This window comes from Pinus tabuliformis, chromosome 3_1, assembly GCF_031772625.1.
Source record: "Pinus tabuliformis cultivar Carrire ecotype Pingquan chromosome 3_1, CPIR1, whole genome shotgun sequence".
Taxonomy (NCBI): domain Eukaryota; kingdom Viridiplantae; phylum Streptophyta; class Pinopsida; order Pinales; family Pinaceae; genus Pinus; species Pinus tabuliformis.
This window is the reverse complement of record NC_142301.1, coordinates 517,674,273-517,697,978: the sequence shown is the minus strand read 5'-3', so window position 1 is coordinate 517,697,978 and position 23,706 is coordinate 517,674,273. Positions and strand designations below refer to the sequence as shown.

Sequence of the window (23,706 nt, the reverse complement as noted above, 5' to 3'; positions counted from 1 at the left end):
AAATCTTCAACTAAAACCTGTGATTTGACACATTTACAACCAAAGACCAATGCTGCCAATCAAATCTGTGTATAGCAGCCAGCGTAGAGGTTGATCTGCTCTGCGTGTTTCTCTTGAAGATTAACGTGCCATATTTTTGCTGCCAAGTGTGAGTATGAGTGGAGATAAGGAGGAGTTTAACTCCCATCAATTTGCTGTCGTAAACTACCACCAAACCAAAGTTTTGATTGTTGTGATAAATCCTCATTTAAATGACCAATGTGTATTGTCTCTTGCTAGTCTGCGTTGACTGGTGTAGGTGCCTTTTAGCTGGCAGCGTGGAGGCTAAGTGGAGTTAATGCATAGACAATCCTCGCAAAAACTTGAGTTAACCTTACTTGACATTCCATCAAAGTCTATGATGATTTTCTTTTGCTGCGTGGAGATATATTTGACTAACGTGGATATTCCTTTGCTGTCGCTGTACGTGGAAGCTTCTTTTATCATGTGCCTTTTATAAAACTAATGCATAGGCTATAGTTATGTGGGGTCCCTCCGACTTCTTTTAACTTTTTCACCTTACACTTTAATTAACATTTGATTTAAATTAAATCAAAGTCACTTCATACATTTGCTTGTACGCACTTCTCATGAGCTCATTGTGGGCCCCTTTGACTTTGACTTGAGCCTGTTGTACCTTATGAGGTGGGTCCCACGTGCTTGCCACATCACCCTTGACTCTCCACATAATTTCCATGTCAAAATTTGACTTATTTTGACTTTGGAAAAATTTATAAATTTTTCCAATTATTCATTTTTTTGAATTTTTTCCTCATTTTTGCTACTGTCACTAGGAAAATCGGCTTTTGAGGGACTATAAGTTGCCTTTTGACCCTGAAAGTGGGCCCTAGGATAATGCTGAACCTCTGAGGATGAATTTCGAGTAGTCACATGCCCCAGACATTTCCTAAGGCCACTTATTTACATCATTACATAGAAAATAATTAAAAAATCTCGTTTTGCGGGAAAATTTTAATTATTAAAAAATCCTACTTAGACCTAGCCAAATTCCACGAAATTTTTTGTGTGATCTAGTACAATGTTGCACGAAGCGGGAGCGAAGCGGAAGCGCGGAAGCGGAAGCGGGAGCGCGGAAGCGTCATTTTCCAAAAATCTAGGAAGCGAAGTGTCCGTGGAAGCGTCTGCTATATATATATATTTTTTTATATTTTTTTGCATTTATACTCAAAACAAACATCCCAAATACCAAATTAATTAGAACCTCTTTCATGATTATCACTAAAAATATTCTATAAATATCCAGTGAAACTGAAATTTTTACCATCTAACTAATAATAATTAATATTTAAATTAAAATTTTGGAAACTATTTAAAAATAATATATTTTTAATATTAATAAATATTTTAATAATAAACAATCCAATAAATAATGAAATGAAACTCAAAGAAATTATAAAAAAATATAAAGGTACGATGTTCAAGGAAGACTTTTGGTAGAGAAATGTCCGGAGTATTGTAACTCTGTCAACCGAAGGCTATTTACACACTGATTATTTATATAAAAATACTTTAGCCATCTCCCATGCCTTGAACTTGAAGGCACGGAACCTTATTTTCCTACTTTAATTTTTTGATTGACTTTAAAGGATACATATTTTAATATATTTTTCAGGGGAGAGAAAAACGAGATACACTTTTTCAATATATTTTTCAGGGGAGAAAAAAACCGAGATACACTTTTTAATATTATATATTTTTCCTGTATTCTCTCTGTTACCTAAATACGTCGAATATTGCTCCCAGTGTATACATATATACCCATGCATACACGTATATACGAAGAGAGTCTAAAATACGGTAACCACAACTGAAATACGAAGTCGATTAGCTGGAAGGAGGAAGACCAGGCAGGCAGAAAAGTTTAAAAGAGAAGCTTCTCAGCCGGCGGTCACATGCGACGATGTATATCCCACATTTTCAAAGCTGTTTACTTTTACACATAGCGAGAGAGGAAACCGTTCGAAGTCAAATTTCGGGGCCTCTTAATTTTTCGGGGTTCAAATTAATTTTTCGGGGCCCACGCTTCCTGGTTTCGCTTCCTAAAAACCAGGAAGCGCATTAAAAAAACGGAATCGCGCTTCCTGGGGCGCTTCCGAAACGCTTCCGTACGGGGCGCGATTCCGGCCTAGGATCCGGGGGGGGCGCTTCCTGCAACTCTGATCTAGTATGGTAATATACATCAACTCTAGACACTAAGATGTGTCAAGGGCTCAATCTTCAAACCGTCACCCCGGCTTTGGGATAAAACGTGAATGAAAAAATCTAGAAAATTATCCGCCTCTGAAAAATAAGGTATAATTAACCAGCTAAAAAAACACTCCAAGGTGTACTCGTTTGTTGATCGAGTCCCAACATCCTAGGCCTGTTACAGACTCAAAACTCATCATTACTAGTATCACTTATTACAATTCCCCGCAGGGTGTGGAATTTGGGTACTAGAAAGATGATGAGAAGATAGAAGTAGAGTTAAAAAACAATGTTGACTAAAGATAACTAATGGTACAAGTGTCCTCTGGATCATCCTTGGGCATGGAGTCTTCATATAATCATCAAGTGCCACTCCAGTGGTCAACAAGACTGATAGTAGAGACCTTTCAATATTTGGATAACAATGAGGGCCCTACATTTGGGAAGAAGCTTGAATTCTAGACATCATGGCCCTGTTAGATATTATGACATCATGTTTGATGTGGAGTGTGATGACCTGATTCTCCAAATGTTCCAATGTTTCTTTAGCATTACGAAACATCATCCTGACACAATCATAAAACATATGCAGTCAATTTTATCTTCATGTATGAGAGGTTGTGATGCCATTTGCAGGGAGTTGCGGACTAGATTGTTGACCATTTGGAGGAGAGAACAATTGGTCTCGCCTGCTGCTTATGAACTAGCGGAAAGGTTGGTTGAGCAGAACATTGGGTTGTTCAGAAGATAGTTGACCAAGGAGGAGTTGCTCAGGTCATGCAGCAAGAATGAGCTAAGGAAGAGTCTTTGTTTCATCTGCAAGGAACCTTGGGGACCTAACTGTTGATTTTGGGTAGCATCGAATGTGCTCTTTTATGGAGGGGCTAGAATACATGAGATCTCCAAGACCCGGAAATTGTTTGGAGAAATTCCACCTGGATTGTGAGTTATTAAAATAATTAATATTTTTAATGGGGTTCCTAAGTCTAAACATAGGAAAATAAAAATATTAATGGGTATTAATCAAAATATGGATGAGAATGATCTAGAAGGTGGATCAAGTCATGTTTTAATCTTAGCCGTTGATTAGAGACTTAATCTCGGTCGTTGATTCATCAACAGGAAAAGTATAAGAGGAGGCTTGAGGGTCAGTTGGAGATATACCAAGTTGATCAGTCAGTTCAATTTTTCTAGGGCATGGTTTGCTGAGAAAATCGAACAAGTGATCTGAGTTGCAGTGAGGGGCAGAAGCAGAGATTTGGATCGGAAAGGAGTTCTGAGCCAAAGAGTACGTGGCAGAGAGGCAGCAGTAGCATCAGAGAGGCAACGTAGAGGCCTACGCAGCCCAGGAGGGGCTCACGCAATGCTGACGCAGGCCAGGAGGGTCTCTTGCAATGGCAGTGCAGAGTATTCGTCAGTAGTCCGAGATTTTACTAGAGAAGCGAGGTTCTGAGCCAGGAGGGTTAAACATCAGTCTTCATCCAACAAATCGATCCACCAGAAGGGGTGACGCACTTTTCTGGAGGCAAGATGCTGGCCCACACAGTGATTGCATAGAGACTTTGCAGTGTTTGTCGGGAGGAGCTAGATCGCTCATTAGATCAGCTGTGACTTGAGGAACGAGGTAAACCCTCATATGTATTTCTTGCTATCGTGATTTCTCTGAAAGGTTAGCCGGTGTGAGAGGCAACATGTTGTACTCAGATTCTGCTTGCTTAATAATACAAACCCTCTATCTGCTGCACCGGTTTTCCCGCATTGGGTTTTTCCAGGGACGTGTTGTCCAAAAATAACGGTGTCCCTTGTGTGTTTGTCTCATCTATTGTTTCAGTTTATGATTTGTATGTCAGTGTAGTCTGCAGTAGTGTTTTTCATCACTGTTTATAAATTAAATAACTTGTTGAATGAAATAACAAGTAGGAGATGTTAAACCAGTGATTGTAGTAGGATTTCTGTTTGTAAAGATTCAGAAATTTTCACATGGTATCAGAGCATTGCAGATCATAGGATACTGAAGCCATCAGCCGGGAGATCCAACAAATCTACTGCAGAGAGGCAGCTGTCCCGAGTGACAGCTTTATTCCAGAGCCAGAGACCCAGAGGGAGAGTGACGCAATGCAGAAGAGGTGACGCAGAGGCTCACGCAATGCCTTCATCAGCATTCTAAGCCAGGTGAGGGTGACGCAATAGCTGGAAGGAGCCCACGCAGTAACTGCGTCATCTATCTAGGCCAAAGCAGTAGCGAAGAGGGGCAGATGAGGCTCACGCAGAACCACGTCATCTTTCTAGACCAGGAAGGAGTGACGCAATGGCCAGGAGGAGATGATCTAGCTCACGCAATGACTGTGCAGTGCCTGAGGAGCTCAGATTCTTCAGTTGCTCGGGCAGAGGGAGCAGTGCAGATCAGATCTGTGGTGCTGGTGGGATGTTGTTGCTGCTGCTGAAAAACAGTGTTTGAGGAGACTGAACCAAGGTAGAGGGAGTCACTACCTTAACAGATTTCTTGCAAAGAAATCTAGGTCCGGGTTGCTGAGCAACAACAAAGGAGGATTAGAGAGGAGTGATTCGACATTGTTTGGCAGAAATATTTCCATGAAGGAAATCAGGACTCAGAGGGTGTCTAGAGGGAACTTGTTCCTTAGAGGTTTTCTAGCAACAAAGAAATCCAGATCCGAGTTTTGTTGGGCAGCAGCGAAAGAGGGAGAAGAGAACCTGTTTGACACTCATTTGAGCGGAGATGGCAGTTAATGCACTGAGGGATCAAGACAGATTGGATGGAGCATCCAACTTTGTCATTTGGAAGGCCAAGATCCTGGGGGTCTTGGACAAGAATCGCATCAAGGATTATGCCTTGAAGATGGTTGTTGTTCCGATCGATGTTGATCCTCTTAAGAAATATGAGGAGACTCAAGCAAAGGCAAAGTGCACAATCTTGGGCGGAATCAAGGATCATGTGATTCCACATATTGCTGAAAAGGACACAGCAAGGGAAATGTGGGAGGCCTTGACTACCTTGTACGAGGGAACTTCCGTTCAATGAAAGATGTTGCTTGAGAATCAGCTAAGACAGTACCAAATGCAGAAGGGAGAAGAAATCAATCCCTTCCGTCTCAAGTTGCAAGGGATTCGAGACCCGCTGACTTCTGTGGGGTCTACACCAGATCCTGAGTTCATGGTCAGGACTGCCTTGAACGCAGCCACTGAAGACTGGGAGACCTTTGTCCAAAGCATCTTGGGCAAGGCTTCTCTCCCCAGTTGGGAGGAGATGTGGGCAGCTCTTCGACAGGAATAGATTAGACGGTTAACCAAGGCGGGAAGTAGCGGCAAAGGAGTCAGAGCCAAGAAGGAGGAAGAGGAGGATGCAACTCTTGCATCAACGAGACAGCAAGGGTAGCAGAAGAGGAAAAAGAAAGACATATCCAAACTCATATGCTTCAGGTGTGGGGAACTGGGACATTTCGCCCCACAGTGTCCTCAGAAGAAGGGCAAGGAAGAGAAGTCTGACTTGAAGGATGCTACAGCGAAAGCTGGCAGAGAAGGCGAGGATGACGATTGTGCCATGAGTGTTCATGCACCTCTGGAGAAGAGGTGGGGCGACATAGAGTTGTAGTCGAGAGGACTACATAGGGGCAGGATCCTTGAGGTGCCCAAACTCTTGGATCACATACCTGTACGGGAGCCCTTAATGACAGTAGCAGAATGATAGGAGTCAGTTGGCACAAGGGATGATGGAGCAACAATGGAAGAGCTGGAATGCCAAAGTCTGAAGCAGCACAGTAGACTGTTGAGCAGTGCGGGAGGCACAGAGCAGATACAACAGTAGCGCATTAGCATCAGAGGGTCAGCACAGATTAGCAGCAGAGGAAGCCTCAGCATCACGGGGTATCCAGACTTACCAGCATGTCAACTTTGGGTGACTTTTTTAGTTGCTTACTTCTCAGCAACTGAGTTGCAGTGCAGCAATTAGCAGTGGTAGTGTTATGGGCAGCATGATGCAGCATATTGAGAGGGAGTTGCAATACAGATGTAGCAGTGACAGTGGCAGTGTTATGGGCAGCAGTACAGGATGCAGCAGTGTAGTTGATGAAGGGCAGCGGGCCAAGCATCAGCAACACAGAGGACCGATGTCGTGGATCAATGTGATGCTTCTATTAGGAAGTATTGCTAGACCACATTCCTCGCCAAGAGGAAGTGTTGATTTTGGGTAGCATCGAATGTGCTCCAGCTCCAAAATTTTGTGGAGGGGCTAGCATACATGAGATATCCAAGACCCAAAAATCGTTTGGAGAAGTTCCACCCGGATTGTGAGTTATTAAAATAATTAATATTTTTAATGGGGTTCCTAAGTTTAAACTTAGGAAAATAAAAATATTAATGGGTATTAATCAAAATATGGGTGAGAATGATCTAGAAAGCAGATCAAGTCATGTTTTAATCTCAGTCGTTGATTAGAGACTTAATCTCGGTCGTTGATTCATCAACAGGAAAAGTATAAGAGGAGGCTTGAGGGTCAGTTGGAGATACACCAAGTTGATCAATCAGTTTGATTTTTCTGGGATGTGGTTTGTTGCGAAAATCGAACAAGTGATCTGAGTTGCAGTGAGGGGCAAAAGCAGAGATATGGATTGGAAAGGAGTTCCGAGCCAAAGAGTACGTGACAGAGAGGCAGCGTAGAGGCCTACGTAGCCCAGGAGGGGCTCACGCAGTGCTGACGCAGGCCAGGAAGGTCTCTTATAGTGGCAGTGCAGAGTATTCGTCAGTAGTCCAAGATTTTGCTGGAGATGCGAGGTTCTGAGCCTGGAGGGCTAAACATCAGTCTTCATCCAACAAATCGATCCAGCAGAAGGGGTGACGCAGTTCTCTAGAGGTAAGATGTTGGCCCATGTAGTGATTGCGTAGGGACTTCACAGTGTTTGCTGGGAGGAGCTAGATCACTCATTGGACCAGATGAGACTTGAGGAACGAGGTAAACCCTCGTATGTATTTCTTGCTACCGTGATTTCTCTGAAAGGTTAGCTGATGTGAGAGGCAACCTGTTGTACTCAAATTCTGCTTGCTTAATAATACAAACCCTCTATCTGTTGCACCGGTTTTCCCGCATTGGTTTTTTCCGGGGACGTGTTGTCCAAAAATAACAGTGTCCCTTGTGTGTTTGTCTCATCTATGTTTTAGTTTATGATCTATCTGTCAATGTAATCTGCAGTAGTGTTTTAAATCACTATTTATAAATTAAATAACTTGTTGAATGAAATAACAAGTAGGAGATGTTAAACTAGTGACCACAGTAGGATTTTTGTTTGTAAAGATTCAGAAAATTTCACATTAACCACTCATGCATGGATGGCACCGAGGAGACGATAGGGGGAGATCATGAGAGGATTCCTTCCGACTTTCAAGATGAGGATTCTTCTTCTATAGTTGAGTCTATGGTTTCTTACGAGGACACCTCTGAGGAGCATGAGCAGTCATGGGGAGTTGTTGACAACAGCTCAGAGACACAGCCATGTTTGTTAGAGGATATTGATGATAAACAACTTGTTCCCATTCAGCATGAGCAACACATAGTGGAGCACAGTGCGCATGATGGGCCATCTTTCGAGAGTCATCTAGTGAATCATGTTGAGCCCATGTTGGAAGAGGATAAGCAAGATTCCTTGGGGCCAGGCATTGATGAGGAGAAGGTAGATGTACAGACAGCCACCAAGGAGGTAGTATTTGCAGACATGGGTCGTCAAGAGGCACTGAGACCTGACAAGACAGTTTTGCAGGCGACGAGTGGACCGGTGGAGCATGGACTTTTTGGTCAAATGAGGGAGGCTCTTTTGGAGACAGTGGTGCATCCATCTTTAGGTCTACCCATTGACGAGGTGCAGGTAGATGCAGTAGCAGCTAGAAAAGTTGTAGTATTTCCAAGCAGCAACCCTCTCCAGGAGTACATAGATAGCGCGTGCAACATGGATTGCCCACTTATAGGCAGAGAGGTAGGGATTCCTAGACATACCCGGTTGATTGGTTTGGCGGAGCTGCATGAGTTGAGCATGGTGCAGCATAGTGGAATCGTACCATATACAAGTGCACATGCATCTGATCCTTCCCATAGGATGGATTGGAGGGAGATCATGAGTTGGTATCCTGTTGGTGGCACGATATTCTCATTCGGGAGCATAGTGCAGCAAGGGACTATAGACATGAGGAGTACTACATGCTCCATTCAGCGGTGGCATGTAGGCCAACAACTTTCCATCCCTTAAGGCCTGGATCTACATAATGGGACTGACCTTGGCCTATGCCAAGCGTTGGACTGGAGAGAGGTGATGAGTTGGTACGCGATTAATGGAGCCCATCTAACTTTTGGTGACAAGTCCATCAAACTAGCTCATAAATGAAAGATCAAGCCTCTCAAGAGGTCAAATAATAATCTATGCATGTCGTAGGGCCCTCTAAGAGGCCTAATGAGGTCCATGGGCGCCATAATGAAGAGTAGGACCCTCAAAAGTGATGGACAAGGAGTTGTCCCCTTGTTTTCCAGAGTCCAAACAATAAACCTGTGGTGCTCCCAATGGGTGTGGGGGCACAACAATAACCTCATGGGTATCCAAATGAGTTGAAGATGCATGTAGATCATCTGCAAGGGCTTTGATGATGATGTGGGGTATGCCACATCGTCCTACAAGTCCTGGGTCAGCTACCAAGTGCATGATACATCTATGGGGGCGACTGGGCAAAAATGAACCAGGTGCATCTTCGTCCAATGGGAGTATCTCGAGCATCTCTGACCATCCTCGGGGATCCATGGAGTGTTGTCTATTGTTGTGGAAGCCCATGGCTCTCAACACACACCCTACATGTGCCAATGTAGCCCTTTGGAGGATCAGGACCCCGTATAGGGAGACCAAACCCAAGATGGAGACCATCTGCAATCCTTTATAAGATCCAATGTGTCCCCTAACCTTCCAATACAACAAGTCATTAGAGAAATCGAGTAAATGAGCTTACCAACCATGGACCACAAGTGGGGACTTCATAATGTCCTGCCCTTCCATAATGGGCTTCAGGATGTGCCAATGTCTCTTAAACTCCACATGGGGTTAACCAAGTATCCTATTAGGTGGTTTCTACTTCTAAAGGGGATAATATGTTCAAGGTACGCCCTTCAAAAGGTGGTGGCATGTGACAGATTGGTGAATGAAGTCGGGGATGAGAAGGGGCAGCCCTGGGCCACATGTTGGGGTACAAGGGTAGCTATTTAAAGGTAAGCCCACACTTGGGTTTATAACGTATAGGAGGGAGCAATCGTGGTACATGAGGAGCCCCGACCTTGATTTTTCCACCCTTCTTTCAATGCCTTTTTCCTTTTTATGCTTTTCTTTGATTAATTGCTCGAGGCTCAAGGGGTAAGAGCATGATGTATAAGATATAGCAGTGAATACCCCCTTTTAAGGTAGGCCAGTTCATTTCCCACCAAGGGTTGGGACAATCATGGTTCCTATATGATGAAGGAGGCTCATAGAACCTGTAAGAACCAAGGTGATGGCCATGATGATGGAGTAGAGCTCATGTATTGGCTTTTGCCCATATGCTAAATGTGTTTGTCCCGACCATCTTTTGCATTTTGTGGTACATTTTCCTATTGAATGTGGCCAAATATGCTTTTGTCTTTCCTTTTAGCTGCATCAACCTTCGGGGCATCATTCCAGGCCTGACCCAAGGTGCGGGCAAGGGGAAGGGGTGAGCCAACCCTATGTGGACCCAGTGGAGGAATGTGGACCCAGGTGGGAGAGATGATGAATGGGGCAATAATGAGTGGAAAGGGGTTAATATATGCAGATATGGGAGTGGGACCATGCAACCAAAAACGGGGTTTCCCGTGAAATACAATCCCTGAAGCCAAATGGTCAGTAAAAGAGATCCCATAGGATTAGAATTCAAGGTTAATATCCAAAAGGGGTCTAGGGGACAAGAGCACAGACCTAGCCCATTCTTTTCGTCGAATCCCCTCATCAATCCATGCCCATAAGTGTCCATGATAAGAAAACCACAATACTTGTTGGAATTTCTAAGTTTAACCCGTTAGAAATTCTTCCTGTACGATCTGGTTTATTTCTTCCTACTGGTTTAATTACTTAACAAGTTATTTACCATGTAAACACTGAAAATAAACACAAGTACAATATCAACATCTACAGATCATCAACTGAAAGAAAACAAGCACACAAGTGACACCGTTATTTTTGGACCAATGTCCCCAGAAAAACCCAATGCAGGAAAACCGATGCAGCTATTCAGAGGGTTTTATTATTATGCAGTCTATCTGAGTACAACTAGGTGCCTAAACCGGCTCACTCGACAAAGATACAGAATCCAGCAGCAATACCTCTCTTCCGAAGCAGATATTCGGAAAGTTTGCTCCACGAAACCCTCTCCAGCACAATTTGAAGCTCAACGTCAGCCCTCCTGGCCTCTGCGTCAGCCTAAAACCCTTTGCAAAAGCCTTCTGAGGCTCTGTGCAACCTCTCTGGCTCTCTGCGTCACTCCCTCTGCCTCTGCGTGGATGATGCAGACCCTTTTGGCTCTGCGCAGCCTCTGTTGCCTCTGCATGGCTCCCTCTAGCTCTGTGTTTGCCTCTCTCTACTTCTGCGCTGGTCTCTCAGCACTATCCCCGCCTCTCTGCCTCGTACTCACTGCCCCTCACTGCAACTGATCACTGATTCGATTTCTCTTAGCAAACCCCGCTCTAGAAAATCGAATGACTGATCACTCTGGTGTATTCTCCAACTAACCCTCAAGCCTCCTCTTATACTTTTCTCGTTGAGTCATCAACGGCCGAGATTAAATCTCTAATCAACAGCTAAGATTAGATTTGGCTTGATCCATGACTTTTGGAACATTCTAACCTAGTTTTATATTAATACCCATTAATATTTTATTCTTCCTAAGTTTAGACTTAGGAACTCCCAAACCAGTTAGAATCTACCCAAACCATTTTTGGGTCTTGGAGATCTTATGTGCTTTAGCCTCTCCACCAATTTCATGGCTAGAGCACATCCGATGCTACCACAAATCAACACTTCCTCTTAGCGAGGACCGTTCTCTAGTAATACTCCTCACTGAGCATCACTATGATTATCTAGCACTGGTACCTGTGCTGATGCTAGGCCTCCCCACCCAACATCTTCTGCACTGCTACATCCTGTACTGCTACCCATGGCCCTGCTACTACCACTGTTGCATCCGTACTGCAACTCCTTCTGCATCCGTGCTGCTGCTGGTCCATCTTCCCATCACTGCATCCCCTCTCATCATGTTGCATCATGCTACTGCACCGCAACTCAGTTACTTAGAAGTAAGTAGCTGATCTACCCAACTTTTGACATCCCTGTCAGGCTAGAAACACTCCTAATGCTGAAGCTCCCTCTGCCACCAACAAGTGCTCCCTCTACTGACCTCTGCGCTGCTGCAACAACTCCCTGCATCTCGCACCATTGCACAGCTCTCTGTGCCATCCTGCACTGGTGCAACACTCCCGTGCTTCTGGCACTGTTGAAGCTTACTAGCCTCGCGCTATTCGAGGACTCTTGCACTGTAGCACTCTCTGTCGCTTCATCCACATCCGTCTCTACCTACATCGACCAGTCCTACTACTCCTCTTCGGGGCTCCCGTAGCAAGGTATAATCCAAGAGGTTGGGTACCTCAAGGATCCTGCCCCTCATCGCCTTTAGTTCGTCTGACTACAGCTCGATGTCTCCCCAGTGCTTCTCAAGTGGTACACAAGCACTCATGGCACAATCGTCGTCCTCCTTGACTTCTTTATCCACCCTCGCTGGCACTGCCTTGGTCTCAAAAGCCTCTCCCTTACTCTTCTTCCTAGGACACTGGTTCGCAAAATGACCCAGTTCCCCACAATGGAAACACTTGACCTTGGAGAGGTCCTTCTTCTTCCTCTTCTCCTGCTTCCCCGCAGATGCTAGAGCCACATCCTCTTCTTCCTCCTTGATTCTAACCCCTTTGTTGCTACTCCCCGCCTGGGTCAGCCGTCTGATCTCTTCTTGCCGAAGAGTCGCCGACAGTCCTTCCCAATCTGGAAGACTCGTCCTGCCTAGTATGCTCTGGACAAATACCTCCCAATACTCAAAAACTGTGTTCAGTGCTGTCCTCACCATCAATTCCTCATCCGGCGTGGCCCCTATGGAAATAAGTTGGTCACGGATCTCCTTCAAGCGACCGAGGAAGACATCTATCTGCTCCCCCTTCTGCATCTGGTATGCCCTTAGCTGATTCTCCAGGAGCATCTTCCTCTGCACGGAAGTATGCTGGTACAATGTCTTTAAGGCATCCCACATCTCCTTTGTCGTTTCCTTCTTGGCAATATGTGGTACCCATGATCCTCGACCCCATCAAGGATGATGCACTTAGCCTTCGCCATTGCCTCCTCGTACCTTTGATTAGCTACCGAGTCAACTAGGACAGCTATCACTCTTGTGACGAAGCCCTTGAGGCGACGTCTGTCTGCAATGGACAAGATCCTAGCCTCCTAGACCACAAAGTTGGACGCTCTGTCCAGCCTATCCTGATCTCTCAGCCCATTCACGGCCATCTCGCTGCTCTTCTTTCGACTCCTTTGAGTCTCTCTTCTTCCCTCCTAGAAGTCCTCTGTTCAACTCCTGCTGAGTCTCTCAACTTCCCATCTGGAAGTTCTCAATTCAACTCCCTCTAGGTCTCGATTTCCCTTCTGGAAATCCCTCTGCCAACGTCAAGTTTCCCCACTCCGATCGTCTGCACAACTGCACTGCTGATCCGGATTCCTCAGCTAGAAATCTGCCTTGGCAGCAACTCCCTCCACCTTGGTCTTGCACTGTTAGGTACTGTTCTCACCACAGTACCCCACCAGCTTTGCTCCGCAACATACCCACAGCCTCCTATGCCCCAGCAACTGAAGGATTGAGCCACTTGGCTCTGCGCAATCCCGGCACCGGCAAATCAACTCCCCTAGCCAACTGCGTCAACCCTCCTGGGCTCTGCGTGAGCCTAATTCTGCCTCCCTTAGCCTCTGCGCTGCCTTTCTCTGGCCCAGAATGATGACGCAGTCCCTCTGAGTCACTCCTTCCTCTGTTGCCTTCTGCAAGGATTAGCTCTGTCACTCGAGACAGTTGAATCTGCTGCAAATGCTCTGCTTGGCTGATGCCTTCATTTTTCATGTGATCTGCAACGACCCTCTGATACCATGTTGAAATTTCTAAGTTTAACCCGTTAGAAATTCTTCTCGTACTGTCTAGTTTATTTCTTCCTACTTGTTTAATTACTTAACCAGTTATTTACCATGTAAGTACTGAAAATAAACACAAGTACAGTATCAACATCTACAGATCATCAGTTGAAAGAAAACAAGCACACAAGTGACACTGTTATTTTTGGACCAATGTCCCCGGAAAAACTCAATGCGGGAAAACCGGTGCAGCTATTCAGAGGGTTTTATTATTATGCAGTCTATCTGAGTACAACTAGGTGCCTAAACCGGCTCACCCGACAGAGATACAAAATCTGGCAGCAATACCTCTCTTCGGAAGCAAATATTCGGAAAGTCTGCTCCACGAAACCCTCTCCAGCACAATCTGAAGCTCAGCGTCAGCCCCCCTGGCCTCTGCGTCAACTTGAAACCCTCTGCAAAAGCCTTCTGGAATCCATGCAGCCTCTCTGGCTCTTTGCGTCACTCCCTCTGCCTTTGCATGGATGATGTAGTCCCTTCTGGCTCTGTGCAGTCTCTGTTGCCTCTGCGTGGCTCCCTCTAGCTCTGCGTCCGCCTCTCTCTGCTTCAGTGTTTGTCTCTCAGCACTGTCCCCTCGTACTCACTGCCCCTCGCTACAACTGATCACTGATTCGACTTCTCTTAGCAAACCCCGCTCTAGAAAATCGAATGACTGATCACTTTGGTGTATTCTCCAACTGACCCTCAAGCCTCCTCTTAAAATTTTCTCGTTGAGTCATCAACGGCCGAGATTAAATCTCTAAACAATAGCTAAGATTAGGTTTGGCTTGATCCATGACTTTTTGAACATTCTAACCCCGTTTTATATTAATAACCATTAATATTTTATTTTTCCTAAGTTTAAACTTAGGAACTCCATTAAAAATATTGATTATTTTAATATCTCCCAAACCAGTTAGAATATGCCCAAAATATTTCTGGGTCTTGGAGATCTCATGTGCTTTAGCCTCTCCACCAGTTTTCATGGCTAGAGCACATCCGATCCTACCAGAAATCAACAATACTCAATTACCAAATGACAAGGCATACCTTTAGGTTCGGGAGGCCCGCCTTCAAATACACGATCATGGCAAATGGGCGAGGGACCACATGGCTAGCTCAGGTGGCGAAGAAATGGCACAATGAGCTAGGTGGTGGTTGCAAGGCGCTACTAGCTATTGGCTGAGAACCGTCTTGGAGAAAAACAATTCTCCTCGGGATATCACCACAAAATGGTGGGTAACAAGGCCGACCTTCTATCATTAGAAAGGAAGGTCACGTCAGTGCAAGAGGCTATTCTGCAGCAGAACGAGGAGCTGGAGGGCATGAGGGCAGTTTTTGTAGAGTCCACGACCAAATTATCTCACATCGGGGAGCGGCTGGAGTCCCTACTAGTGCAGCTAGAGTGCACGTTGGAGTGTCGGAGCAGCCCTCTTCAGGCATATATAGACGAGGCCGGCAGCACTGTTAGGTTACCTTTTCCCATTGGAGAGAGAGAGATAATCTACCTAGTCAAATTTCATGTGTTGACCAGGATAGCGAGATGAGATGACCTGAGTTGCACAAGGTGCAGCATCCGCATGTTGTGGTTGTTCTATGTGCGGGAGTTCGTGCATTTGATCCCTCCCTTGGGGTTGGATGGCGAGAGATTCTGTGTTGGTACCCAGTGGAGTGGTCCATGGAGATGGTAGTGGACCCAGGTGTAGCTCAGCAGGATCTTCCAAGCACTGGGGATGCCAGAAGCCCAAGTTGGCATTGGGATCCAGGGGGGACCACCTATCATTTCGCAGGTATACAGGTTGACTACAACCTGGATGGTATAGTTGACCTAACAGTTGAGCACGCGCATTCGCTAGGGGAGTTTTGGTCAGCACCATTGGCCAACCAGCTTATGGGCAAACTCCTTCGGTTGTCTTGGTATGACGGTTGTGCATGGGATCACAGGATGATCAACATACTATGGCAAGATTTTGTCAGAGGAGGTGGTACTGGCATACCACTAGACAGTGCCTTGTATGGAGTTGGGGATTCCTCGCACTTGCATAGGCACAGAGGACACAAAGGAGCAGAGCAGTGGTGGCATCACTACTGGTACCTAGAGAGATTCATTTCTTGGGCCCCTCAGGGAGGATTTGGAGGGGAGATCCCCTCATCGGAGAGCATGGTGATGGGACAGTGAAGATGATGATACAGGTCGGGTGTGGGCCAACGTATGTGGGCATAGCTTTAGGCCATCACATCCAGGGATGGGTAGGAGCATCTAGCATGGAGCAGTGGTCTGCAGATGGGCATGGAGACGCATGGGGGTGTGTCGTAGTATGTTGGACTACATTGTGGAGTGGTAGTGCCTCACATCGCATTGAGTACATGCGGGGAGTGATAGGTGCAATGACACAGGTAGGACATAGGGCAATACAGGATGGTATCGCTGTAGTCGGGGGTATCCAGTGGTGTAGAGGGACAGGTTGCAGCGTATAGTGGCATGTCGAGGAGTGCAGTGATGCTTGGTGGTATGTGGTGATGCATGATGCAGTGCAGCAAGCTCTTGGAGCATTGCCTCCAAGGAGACTTATGGACAGGGGCATTAGGTGTACCACTGGATGTAGCTCACCTAGGATCGATGAGGACATTGTTGAGCATCTGGGGACACCATGTTTAGTGAAGAAAGGAATTTGAGGGGGTTATCAGCAGATCCGAGGCGGAGAAAGGGTCGTCCATAGGATTACTCTTGAGCATTTCGGCAAACTCTTGATCATACCCTTTGGGACATACCCACCCATCCTCCTCTAGTGTTTCTTACAGTCGCAGAGTGTTTGGTTGTTGCCCCTTGACACTTTCCATTCAGGCAGCAGGGCATGGGAGGCTCACCCTAGGCAGTTGGATGAGACACCGCGTGTCATGAGCTAGGAGGAGACTCTCCAGTTGAGACATTTGGTAGGTGCACGAGTTGACGGATACAGGCTTAGGGATGGCATGGTTGATTGTCGAGGTAGCCTATGTTCCACCCCTGGGCTCACACTTGGGGAGGTGACCGAGAGGGAGTTGCATGGTGCTTTTTTAGCTGGACAACTTGAGGCATTAGGTGAGCATGAGGTGCGGGGGATGGTAGTCCTTGTTGGCAGGATGATGCCTAGGCTTTCAGCGATACCCGAGCACATCATCAGGAGCTGGGACAACAGATCTTACTATGTGATTTGGCAGGCATAGAGAAATTGGTTATTTGCGGCACAAGTTCTTGATGCTCGGTGCCTACTTATTGGATACCTACAGGAGTCGAAGATGGGGAACAGAGGGGTCATAATAGCTAGTAGCATATCACAATGACAAGTAGAGAGGATTGGGGGTTGTGGACCTCTAGTATGGTTATGGGATCCAGGGATCCAGTGGATTGGTGGGATGCTCCACTCCTCAATGAGCATGGTCAGGATAATAGGCGAACTAATTCATTCACAGGCGGACACATGGGAAATCACCAAAGCCCTCACCATAGGGCGAGGGAGATTGTTGCTCGGGATTGGGGCCATCCATGGAGTGATAGGCACTGGCACTATTGAGTCGCTTTGGCAGGTTGGGCCTAACCTCTATCATCACATAGATTATTGTTAAATTGGCAACTAGGGCAAAACTCCATGTGGGTCAGCTTATTTATGGCAGCTGATAATTTTATTGGATCCCTCTCGTCGAGAGGTGTAGGATTGATCCAAAGATCATCCGATTCCGATATGTATTTATGGAGATATGAATTTATTTAGATTATGGTTTTATTATCTAGCCGACCAGCCCTTACATAGAGTCAGGAAGCCCAAACGTCATGACTATTCATCATATATGATTTAGTATAAATATAGAGGACTTGAAGTCATTTCTTCACACACATTCTTGATGTGATCTCCTCTCCACGTCTTGGGTTTTTGGAGAAGGAGAGTCACAAAAGGAATACGTTGACCTAGTTTGATGATGCCCTAAATCCAATGCAGTCATAACCTTACACGTTGGTCATGGTGAAGCCGCAGATGGAAGGAGCCCTACCTCAGCTATACGCAAGGCATAAAGAGTACTTATACACTATCACATTCGCAGTTCTTGGAAGCAACCATGAAATCATCTATACACAGGTCATGAATGTATGAACAGCTGGGAGACCTTATGGAATTAATGGATGAGACCTTACGCAAAAAATATATGTCATACGCTGTTCTAACCTAGCCGCAGTCATAAAAGGGTATTGACTGCACCATGTTTAGGTGCAGTCATGTTGAGACAGTCTCGTCTTGTAATATATCAGACTCCGCCTATAATGGATCTAGCAGCGTGGTACACAGTGCATCAACGCAGTCAGGATTATGGTGAACGCAATTTAAATATCCGCCTCACGCTAGACTGTCACATATAAGGAACGCGGATATATAACGCAGTCATATAGCCGGTCATATTCATGACGTATGAAAACAGTTAAGTGATACCCTCACGCAACAAATATACGCAGGACAGAAATGATGAATCCGTGTGTGATCTGAGATCTGGCAGTGTAGATTTGGAAACTATACGCAATATATATATATATATATATATATATATATATATATATATATATGCTGTCCACACAGAGATATATCTCGCAGATCTCATTACGATATATTGAAATGCTGGACAGTGATGATATGCAGGGCAGTCATGGTGATATACCTCACAGGACATAAAGATCTGCAGGCAAATGAAGGCAGTGGCATCTTCACGCTGTCATGGGAGACATATCAACGTAGTCATAGAAGGAAGCCACAGTCATGAGAGACCTGTAACTGCCAATCACAGTGTGAAGATGACATCATTACGTAACCCTAAACTACAACCACGTGATGCCCTTAACACTATAAAGGAGAAGACTTATACGCAGGGCATTGAGATACATATACGCAGCCATGGAATTTATATATAGGCCATGGAAATTATATACAGGACATGGAATCATTTATTTGCAGGCCATGGCAACATTTATATGCAGGTCATGGATATATCTATACGCTATAGGTAGACACCTTATGCATAGTCATGGAGATACGTTGTCTCAAGGATACTTGTGAAGACAAGAGTCTTGAAGGGACACTCCTTGTCTCGACCTACTCTCTAGATACACATCTGTAAGGACAACAGCTTGATGATGATGCATATTAGTATGGGCAGCATAATAAGATCATGAACATGAAGGGCAGCATGATAAGATCATGAACATGGGCAGCATGATAAGATCATGAACATGGGCAGCATGATGATTATCATGTTTAGTGCAGCATGGTGCAGTATGCAGTGGTGCAACTAGAGGACCAGATGCAGCACGATGATAGGTATCAGTTGAAGCAGAATGTCTTCAACTGAAGATGATCTATGCTTAGATCTAGGCAAGTCAGAGTGTTGACTTCTGTTGTAAATGTACTATCTCCCTCTCTCTCTTTCTCTGCTGAACTTTGAAGATAAAAGAAGATTTGATCAAAGGGTTTCCCCACACATTGTGGGGTTTGTCCCTGGCTTGCGCCATATCTTGTGTACTTTTGTCTTGGCTTGTCTTCTGCGATTTATATTTATGTTCTATCTGCAGTTTACTTTACGCTGATGTGATTGCTAATATGGAAAAGAAATTAAATAAATTGCTCTAGCATAGAACATACCAAAAATTAACAATTATGGCCGAGAGTTATGCAAGAGGAGGCTCGGGTACAAGCATGCTAGACAATTAGTGATGACTAGGGTGTTGTGGGGCCAACGGGATAGTTTCTTGCTGCGATGGGAATGGGGCCCTAGCGTCACAGTACTTAGCGGTTCAACTACCCATAGGGGTGAGCTGGTTTCTGCAAGGGAGGGTCATCTAGATTTTCCATCAAGTTTCAGTGATTTGCTGATGGCGTGGGAGACTTCATCAGCATGGCAAGTTGGCTAGCAGGAGGATTTCAGGAGGAGCTCATGCAGGAGAGACTTCATTCGCATAGGGATTGAGTTGTATCTTCAGGGGCCCACAATCAGGGTGCATGAGGTGGACTATTTGGTAGGGCAGCTTCATGGGGATTGGGACAAATCTTTACATTGTCAGGATGCTCTACTTGTTGGCAGTAGACAGAGGGATTCTAATGCCCATATCTGGAAGGATAGTGGGTGGAGCAAGTGGTGCTTTACATTGATCAGATTGGTTTGGGATCCTGGTATCGAGGGACTCCTTCACTATAGGTCAATATAGAGATCAGGGATGATCCAATGGCACATTTGGAACCCTGGTGAAGTTTGCAGTGATAGTGAGGATCCACAGTGAGAGAGGGCGCTCGTTCAGGCATTGCTTGAGGACAAGCAATTTTTGGTGGGGAGGACTGTAATGTCCCCAATTTTTATTTTTCATCTGATGGAGTTAATGGAGTTTATTGGGGAGGTGCTAAGCATAGCACAATTTTGTAAATTGAGCATTGGAGACATTTTGTAAATTGAGGACTTAGGAGGGATAGAAAATTAATTTGCTAGTGGAATGTGGGGGCCACACCTACAAGAAATACGCACCACTTCGAGAGAAAATCGAAGTGCTAAGGGAAGGAGGTCGAAATATTGGATGGAGGGACCCACATGAGGAGGCAAGGAAAAATTATAAATAGAAGGAGCATAGAAGCTACTGGGGTCTTTTTGTTCACTCATTTATTTCCTTTGTTGCTCAAGCTGTTTAGCTGAGTCCCTAGTGCTGCTTAGCACAGAGTTCTCCAAGGGGAGAACTCACCCTTCTTTTGGTGGACTTCGAGTGCCAACCTAGGGAGGCAAGCCATTGTTACTTTGGTGAGAGTGTTGTGGAGTATTGTGGCACATCTCAACAGATTCTTTCAGCCAATTCGTACTCCAGGGAGGACACAGTAGAGAAATCATACCACTCATTTCAGCTAGCTTCCGAGGGTATTTTGCCGGGAGAAAATTAGTGGAGTTGCTCGAAGGAGAGCTCAGCCTTTGTGGAAAATTTTGGAGCTTGAGATGGCTTCTATTGAGGGGAACGAATTTATCTTCCTAGGGCCTGTGCAGGGGGTCACTGGACAACGTTTTTGTGGAGCTGGTTTCAACTATCTTGTGTCGGGATTTGATGTGAGACTTCTCCCCTACATCCGAGAAAACTTCCTTTATCATTCCTATTGCAGATTGAGGAGAAATAAGGAGGATTTCAGCAGATTTCATCACTGGGGGACGCAGTCTTTGTTCAGGAGGGCGTAGTGCCAAAATAGGGCAATTTTGGAAGGTCGGAATTAGCCAAAACCCTTTTTGGATTTTTGTGGGTTTGTTGAGAGGAGTCCAGGGTTAAATTTGCATAATTTTCCGGGCAGTATTTAGGCCAGAAATCCCCTTTTTGTCCAACAGTGTGTTTTATTATTCAGTCAGTAATTGCACCATTTTGTGGGTTTTCTGGGTGGTTGGTTTGGGGCAGATTCCTTTCTGGGTTTGGATGAGTATTTTTGGGAGAAGCTACAGCTGCATTTTCAGGCAATTCCAGGCATCATAGAGGGTCATTCTCAGCATTTCTAGTGCAGCAGCAGTTGCCAATTTCTGGGTCTATGCAGAAGGATATTGGGCCGAAGTTTCCTAGCTCTTGGGGTCATTTCCTCCACTTGGGTTTGCTCCAGCTTTCTTATGCAAGCCCAGGTGCACTTGTTCCTTGCAATATTTACTCCTTAGAGCTCATAATTTAATAAAATGGCTCAGCTTATTTGCCCAACTTCTTGGCATTTTTTATGGTGCGTGCATGTTCATGATTTTATTTGCTATAGCCTAGTTCCTGTGTCTGTTATTAGCTGTAAATTTCAATTTGGAACATTACAAAAGTTTATAACAACATCAGCTTTTTGATGGTCCTTCATACAGATCTATGTTACCATGATTAAATAAATCAAGATCAAGTGTTTTAAGTTTTAACATCATGTCATGTTCAAGTATGCTGCTTAAGTATTCCAACCACAGAATTGAACTTATTTTTAACGTGTAAAACCTCCATTGAACTTACAAAAATTCACAAGAAAAGTCCAATGAAGTCTTCACTATCTAAGTTGTATAAGGTCAGAAACAAATTATACATCACAATAATGTTAGAAAATATGCAATCATATTCAACAGATATTTTGTGGAAAGACGATACAAAGCAATGATAAACGAAAAAGATCACAGATCTTATCAGGAATATCCTTGGCACTGACAGTGACAATATGTAAGAAAGAAGACATAAGCAACAGAAAGTTAAGTGTGTACTTCTTCAGTGTTCCTAGGACGAAGTAGGAGTTGGCTTGAACCCTTATATTTCCTCATCCAATCATGATTTGCCGTAGCCAATTCATCTTTATCCTGAATGACATTTTTCTCTCCAAGTATATTTTGAAAATGAAGAATATCTCTAGCTTCTATCATAGAAAAGGAAGGATTTCTCTGTATTTTCGTAGCTGCAGTTCCATAAGATCTTGTCTGGGAATCATATAAACTTTCTAGCTCTGGAAGTGGAGGAAAATGAGAAAACCAAAAAGACTTGCATGCCGATTGAAAGGGCTGTCGTTTATTCATAAGCCTCATGCTGAACTTAGGGACTTTTTTTCTATCAGTTCCCAATTGAGGTAAAACTTCCAAACATAAATTGTCTTCCGATCTATATAACTTGGAGCACATAAACGAAGCATATTCTGCACGAAAGAAACACAAAATAACAGTATCTTAGAATATATAATTCGTTGGTGCAAGAGGCATACATCAACTAAATCTTGGTAATACTAAGAATATAAAGATTGTGAATGCTATTTGCTTTTTCCAGTACAATATATATATATATATATAAATATATATTAATCATAAAAGAGTGTTGCCTCTGCAATTCTTGCTGAAAGTTGAAACACAATAATCAGCTGCAAACTGGAGTCAAAATTTGTATCACATTATTGCCACTTCTGTACTGAACTGTCTTGTTGACCTATTTTTGGTCATTTGTTGGACATTAATAAACTTATCTTATCATTCTTCCTTCCCGAAGATACTAGTATCCAGTGCAGATTTTGCTCTTGATAGTCAATTGACCTACTTTTGTGGTCATCTGTCAGACATTAATAAAATTATCATGTCTTCTCTTATCTCTTCACCATTGCAGGAGAATGCTCCAGAATGGAAATTTTCCCTTAAACTTTCAATACCATTTTAAAAGCTTCAGTTTGAAAATGAAATGTGAAGACACTCAGATTATACAAGTTGATGAGGGACAAGCTCAATCAGTTAAGACTTAATTGAATAATTCATTCAGATAAGTATAATTAACAAAAAGTGTTAGCAATACTTCAAAAGAAACCTACATAAGTGGAATTAGAGTCCTAAATAATAGATAATAAAGAACACTATATATACTTATTAATACAGCAAATGCAATTGGTAAGTGGTGATTCAATACACTCGAGAACTTAACCCACAAAAAATTCAACGTATAAAATCATGAATATTATTTTTATTTGTATATATCCAACTCAGCTCCTACAATGTCTTGCATGTTTACGTTTCTACAGTGCATGAAAACTAGCCACAGCATAGCCTTACGTGTCCTTAACCTCTGTCCTCTCTATAATAGAGGTGTACACAAATATCACTGCAAGCCTTTTTTAAACATTCAGTGAAGCAAGTGCATAGAATCAATCATTTGCATGTGGAAGAATTCCAGCCATAATAACTCATGATTAATTCGTTACAATCTAGATAAGCCAAAGAGATACATTTTGCAGCTGCCAAATAATCACAGCCAAAAGAATTTCTGGGCATATTCCAATGATCACAGCCAGAAGAGTCACATTGCAGCTGCTAAATGCCCACTAGTTAGGCTTGAGTTATAACTTATAACTGATCAAGAATAGCAATTCATCAGTACTAATTTATTTTGATGGCACATCTGATAATCAAACTTTTATTAGCAATATTATTCCTTAAAGAATTTGTAATGTCCTAGGGTAACTTTTGTCCTCAGGGTTATAGGGTTTGCAAGATGAATTGTGTTGCTTTTCACAGAATTCCTTTCAACTTCAGAGAGGGATAATATAAAATACACAACACTGTAATTGAGCAGTAAACTCCAGAACACATCGATGACTTGGAACAGTACAGTTTAACAACTAATCCAGCACTTCTGATCTATAACAATGGCAGTTCCACATAACAGCAGTAATACAAGGATTCACCAAAACAATTCCAG

The 23,706-nt window shown here is 44.0% G+C and overlaps 1 protein-coding gene across 3 annotated transcripts in view; it reads right to left on the bottom strand.

Moving 5' to 3' along the window:
• LOC149188087 (D-2-hydroxyglutarate dehydrogenase, mitochondrial-like) overlaps positions 1-23,706 on the bottom strand; it is a 544,264-nt gene that overhangs the window by 494,912 nt on the left and 25,646 nt on the right. For all 3 annotated transcript variants that reach the window (XM_089411563.1, XM_089411562.1, XM_089411564.1), the window contains one exon: positions 21,744-22,165. In XM_089411563.1, coding sequence (XP_089267689.1) covers positions 21,744-22,165 — 422 coding nt within the window. The remainder of the gene's footprint in view (positions 1-21,743; positions 22,166-23,706) is intronic.